Source organism: Merops nubicus, unplaced genomic scaffold (assembly GCF_000691845.1).
Source record: "Merops nubicus isolate BGI_N331 unplaced genomic scaffold, ASM69184v1 scaffold46413, whole genome shotgun sequence".
In the NCBI taxonomy this organism is placed as follows: Eukaryota; Metazoa; Chordata; class Aves; order Coraciiformes; family Meropidae; genus Merops; species Merops nubicus.
This window is the reverse complement of record NW_008600494.1, coordinates 2558-8000: the sequence shown is the minus strand read 5'-3', so window position 1 is coordinate 8000 and position 5443 is coordinate 2558. Positions and strand designations below refer to the sequence as shown.

The 5443-nt window shown below is 53.3% G+C and overlaps 1 protein-coding gene across 1 annotated transcript; it reads left to right on the top strand.

Annotated features, from left to right (window-relative positions):
* Positions 1-1126: 1126 nt before the first annotated feature.
* Positions 1127-3703, top strand: HBEGF (heparin-binding EGF-like growth factor; the record flags this gene model as incomplete). The annotated part of the gene is made up of 3 exons (XM_008937702.1): positions 1127-1304; positions 3343-3498; positions 3610-3703. Coding segments are annotated over 3 exons (407 nt in total), but the record flags the coding sequence as incomplete, so codon positions are not given.
* Positions 3704-5443: the final 1740 nt, after the last annotated feature.

Here is a 5443-nt window from a genome sequence, read left to right as displayed (position 1 = left end):
CAGGTGGAGGGGAACAGTCCCTGCAGCCATCCCTTACCCAAGACCTCCAAGCCACAGAGTTTCCTGCAGTATTGTTTTTCTCCAGGCATAGTGTGAAAGATGTCGAGAGAGCAAAATAACTTTAGTAGGTGTGCAATCGGTGTGCCTCAGCACAGGTGGCACCAGTTACGTCAGAAAGTGGCTGAGAGGGAATTGGGCAGGTTACAACTCGCCAGTTTAGGCTTTGTTGCCCTCTCCTCCCCAAGCAGCACAGGGCTTAGTTGGTATTTCCCTGGCTGCACTAGAGTTACTAAGCATGATGTTTTGGGAGGAGCTGAAAAGTTCCTTTCGGTGCAGTGTGCACTCTCTAGCATCTTGGCACATTGTGAGATCAAGCTGGGGGCTCATTTTTTTGGGGCATCTGAAAACTATTCCGGTAACATTGCTGAGTTCAGTCCGTGTCCAGGCAAGCGGCTCGGTGCTCTGATTCTTACCAGCCCAGCAGGGAGCTGGCCTTGCACCAAAAGCCACCGGTCTCTGCACCGCAAATAAAATGTACCATTGTAATTCATGGAAACACTGCCCTTGCCATCGCTTTGGCCCTGCAAAAACAAAAACAAAGCCAGGCTTGCCCTCTTAATCCTGCTCTGGGTGTGCAAGACATCGTTGTACCCACAGGAAGGAGTCTGTCAGAGCCGTGAATAGGGTCTTACAAAACACAGTGCTCACCAAAGGAATAAAAGCCAGAAAAAGGGGCAATTAGCAATTTTCTGTGTTCATTGGAAACTGGCGCATATAATAGCAACATTTGAGATGCATGAAGTTCTGTTTCCCTCCCCTTCCCCCTGCCCTGATTCCTTTCTTTCCTTGAGAATTATTCTTATGAACTGGAAAGGCCATGATATTTGTGAGAAATGAGAGGAAAAAAAACCCCAAACAACTAATAAAACAACCAAAACAACAACAAAAAAAAACCAACCCACCACAAACTCAACTCTTCTTGGGGTGAGGTTGCTGCACAAAAGGCTGTGGGAGCACCAGGGCTGAGTTGGCTACAACAGTGCAGGGTTTGCTGCTCTGCCTTCTCTTCAGCTGACGCATGGAGGTGATCTGATTGCTGTTTTCTCCTTCCCAAATTATTTTGCAGTTGCTTTCCTGTCAAAGCCTCAAGGCCTGGTTACTCCTAAAAAAAAAGGGAATGGGAATAAAAGAAGAAAAGGCAAAGGCCTGGGGAAGAAGCGGGACCCATGCCTGCGGAAGTACAAGGATTTCTGTATTCACGGCGAGTGCAAATACATCCGAGAGCTGGGAGCTCCCTCCTGCATGTGAGTTGCTGGCGTGTACCACTGCTGGGGGAGCCTTCGTCATGGTTCCTTCAATTCTCTGGGCCAGGCAGGGGAAGAGTGGAGGAGATTGGTTTTAGTGCATGTCCTCTGTATATGCAGGGATGGGTCTGACTTGGCCTGTTTCCTTGTGCTTCTTGAGCAACGTCCATCCCCCACCAAAATCTGTTGTGGCTGTAGACCCAGCAACTGCTGCAGGCACGGTGAGCTCTGGCTGAGCTACTGTAAGGAGACCTGTGGCAGTGGGGTATGGAGACCAGTGAGCAAGGTCTGGGGTCTCACAGCCAAGGTCTTCTGCAGGTATGGTTTGAAAGACCAAATCCTGACTGTGTGACCCTGCGTCTCCCTGTCCCTTGCTGCTTCCAGCACTGGCTGAAAGCCTGAGGCTTCTGCAGCTGTTGGGATCTACTGGTGCGAGCAGGAGGAGCACCTCCACCATGGTTCCACCAATGTGCATGGGAGGTAGCACCTCTGGGGACAGTCAGCCAAAGCCATACCCAAGCTGTCCCTTGGCCCTGATGAAGGACAGGACTGTGTACCCCCCTGGGATGCAGGTAGAGTGCAGGGACTAGATAAGGCAAGCAGAAGAGAGAGCAGCTGCCTGCTGCCGGGGCAGCTGGATCCAGCACGGCTACTGCAGGAAATACACAGGGGTGCACGTCTGATCCCTGCTGACGTGTGTGGAGGTTGAGCTGGCAGATATATAAGAGGCTTTGTTCTTTGCTATCAATCCTCGAGGCCACCCAGCCCTGTGCCTGGAGCCCAAGGAAGATAATAGCTCCCTGGCTTATGGTGCCCACAAGATCTTGCACCTTGCAATCCGCAGGGATCAGGCTCCACAGAGCTCCTTGACACACTTAGTTTCTCTCTGCCTGCAAGCTGTCAGGAAGTTGGGCCCTTGCACAGGGGGCTCAAGACTGCCAGCAAGAGCAGATCTCTGCTGGTTCAGCTTGGGATGATGACTCAATGCAATGTGGGGTGCAGCATCCCCTACTTGGGGCTGGGACAGCCAGGTGTCCCCCACCTAGCCTTCTGCCCTTCCTTGATCCCTGGGACTTTGGTAGGACTTGGGACATGGGCAGGCAGGAGGGGTCCAGGGGCTGACTGGGGCTCCCCATCCTGGTGGCCCATCCCATTGTGGTTTTTAGGAACAGTGGACAATTGCCCCACTCCCCTCTGTCAGCGAGGCCTTGTGTTGGCTGGTGTCACTTGCTTGTGGCTGCTTTTGGTGGCTGGCTGCCTGTGTTGCAGGGCCTCCTGGAGCTTCTTGTTGCTCCCTTGGGCTGGTCCCACGGGGTGAGGATGCTGCCAGGCTAGGTTCTGCACCTCTGCCTTGGGACCAGCCTCGTGGCCACGGCTGCAAGGCAATGCTGGTGTGTGGTGTTCTTGCAAGCTGGGCAGGAGGGCTGTGCTGAGGCCCTGCCTTGGAGATAAGCTTGAGGGTCAGTGGCACTGGATATAGAGAGATACATTTATCTGGTGGCATCAGTGTGCTTTGACTCATGGGGAGGGTTGGCAGCCTTGCGGCTCAGCTGGGGAGTGTTATTTCTGTTATGTGAGTAACCTCCTGAGTCTTCAGGAAGGTGGCACCTCTCTGGCTGGCAGGGTGTGCAGGGACATCCTGCTGCAAAGGAAGTGTTGAGCTCTGGTCCAGCTGCCTCTGCTCCCTGGCGTGGGACTTTCCACCTCCAGAGGTGGTCTGGGTAGCCTGGCTTGGCTTGGGGATTGTTGTGAAGAGCACAATCCCCGGTGTCTTCTACTGGGGGAAGCTCAGCCTTCCTAGGTGCTTGGGATGGGAGAAGCTTAATTTATCGGTACCAGGGAGGTGATGGTGACACCAGATCTTCCAGCTCAGAGATGGGGGACTAAATGGAACAGGCAGGGTGCTGGCTAAGGCTGAGCAAAGAGTCTTCTCCTTTCCATGGCGTTATGAGGGACCTAATGACTTTCTGTGCTTGGTCACCATCAACCCTGTGTGCTTGGTGACCACCAACCTTTAAGACTTTTTCTTCTCACCCAGATGCCAGCCAGGGTATCATGGAGAGAGGTGCCACGGCCTCTCGCTGCCTGTGGAGCACCCGCCCAGTGCGTATGACCACACCACGGTGCTGGCCGTTGTTGCTGTGGTCCTGTCCTCCCTGTGTCTCATCATCATTGCAGCCCTGCTGATGCTCAGGTGAGTGGATGGGACTGAGCTGTTGGATCTATGGCCCTGGGAAGACCACGTGCAGGGGAGGGTGGCAGGAACTCCTCCATGCTCTGAGCATCTCTTTGCTTGGCCTCACAGGTGTCACAAGAGGGGTGTTTATGATGTAGAAAATGAAGAGAAAATCAAGCTGGGCATAACTGTGAATCACTGAGGATGCTGGGTGCTGGCAAGGTGAGCCCCTGGCCAGGCATGGGCGGCAGTGGGGCTGGTGGGCTTCTGGGGGGCTCTGCTTGTTCATGCTGACTGGGACCACTATGTGGATCCTGTGCCAGAGCCAAGCAGTCTGAGCCTGAGGAAACAGCTCAGTGGACTTTTGCCAAAGAGCCTGGGCTGCCCTGTGGCACTCCAGTCCTTCCTTCTCCCCTTCCTGCCCAATCCTCTGTACCCTGATATCCCAGGCCACCACTACCTCCTCCTTTTTAACCTGAAGTCCCTGCTTAGTGCTGTCACTGCACATCTGGGGATGTTTGGCAGTGGGGAAGCTGGTTCTGGTGGCTTCCCCCTCCACCCCTGACTTGTTCTGCTCCCTCTCTGACCCTCTGAGTCACTTCCTCTCTTTAGATATTGCATCTATTTATATATACATAAAAAAAACCCACCCTTCCTTTTTATTCCCACTCTGCTTATTACTTGTGCCAGCATTGCCTGGCAGCTGGGCATGGGGCATCTTGCTACCAGCCCCATGCGGTGTTACCCTGGCTGGGTGGTGGGGTGTGCTCTGCCCCGGGGGTGGCTGGGTGCCGGAAAGCTTGCAGACTTCCTCTGGTCCAAACTCTGACGTTAGATGTGCTCATATATACGACAGCTGCTTCTCTTTTTTTAAAAAAAGTCTTTGTTCTTTGGGAGGATGAAGTAATGCCTTCAAGGAATTTCTGTTATGTTGGTAATAGTGTTTTGCTGTTTATAGGAACTGAATTTTGGGGAAGGGGATTCAGCCCAAGGTTTTCATCACTCTCCCATCTGCCCTGGGGATTATTCGGGTGGATGTGCCCAGGGGAAAAAGTGCTGTGGTCCCTGGAAGAGAAGCATGGTGGACTTGCGCAGCCACCGCTCCCATGGCATCGTGGCTCCCAGCCTCCCAAGGCAGCAAGTGGTGGCTGCTGCTGCTGGGTTGGGTGGCCACAAGGGCTCCTCCATCGGTCAGTGTGGGACAGGCACCTTGGCCTCGCCTTGCAGGAAGCGCTCCACAGGCAGTGCAGCTCGGGGCCACGTTGTGAGTTCTCCTGCTGCTGTCTTGCAGGGGCCGGCACTGACGCACTTCTACCTCCCGGCAGAGGCAAGAGCCGCAGAGCCAGCAGCGTGATGCAGGCAGCTCCGTGGCCATCTCTGGAGCGGGCTCGGGACAGGAGCTGGCTCGATGGGTGACTGTGTGGACAGAGGGGCTCTTGAGCAGCTCTCTATCCACTGCAGTGTGTGAAGGGCTCTCCAGCAGCTCTCCATCCACTGTGGTGCATGCCAAGGAACAAACTGTGAAAGGCGAGGAGACCGGGCTCGGGGCTTTCTTAGGTGCAGGAGGGGTGGGAGGGTAACAGCTATTTAACAAGATACTTTTCATTTTAAATTATATATTTATTTTAGATAAATTGTACATAGTATTTATATTTATTGTAGGTCTGGCCCTGCATACTTCATATAGGTCAAGGTGACAGGGTCAAGCCTCACTTATTTTTTAAGTGCAATGTAATATTCTAATAAATAACACTTTGTTACAAACACTCGGGTTGTTTAATTTAATGGCAGAGGTGGGAAAGTCAGACCTCTGAAGACTGCATGTAGCAACATGCCCTTGCTAGTGGGATATTGCAAACGGTGGCAGAAATCCTGAGTGTGTCAGGGTTGCTGGATTGACCTGTACCATCCTTGGAGCACAGCAGAGCAGCGTGGTGCAAGTGGCCGGTGGCAGGATCCATTC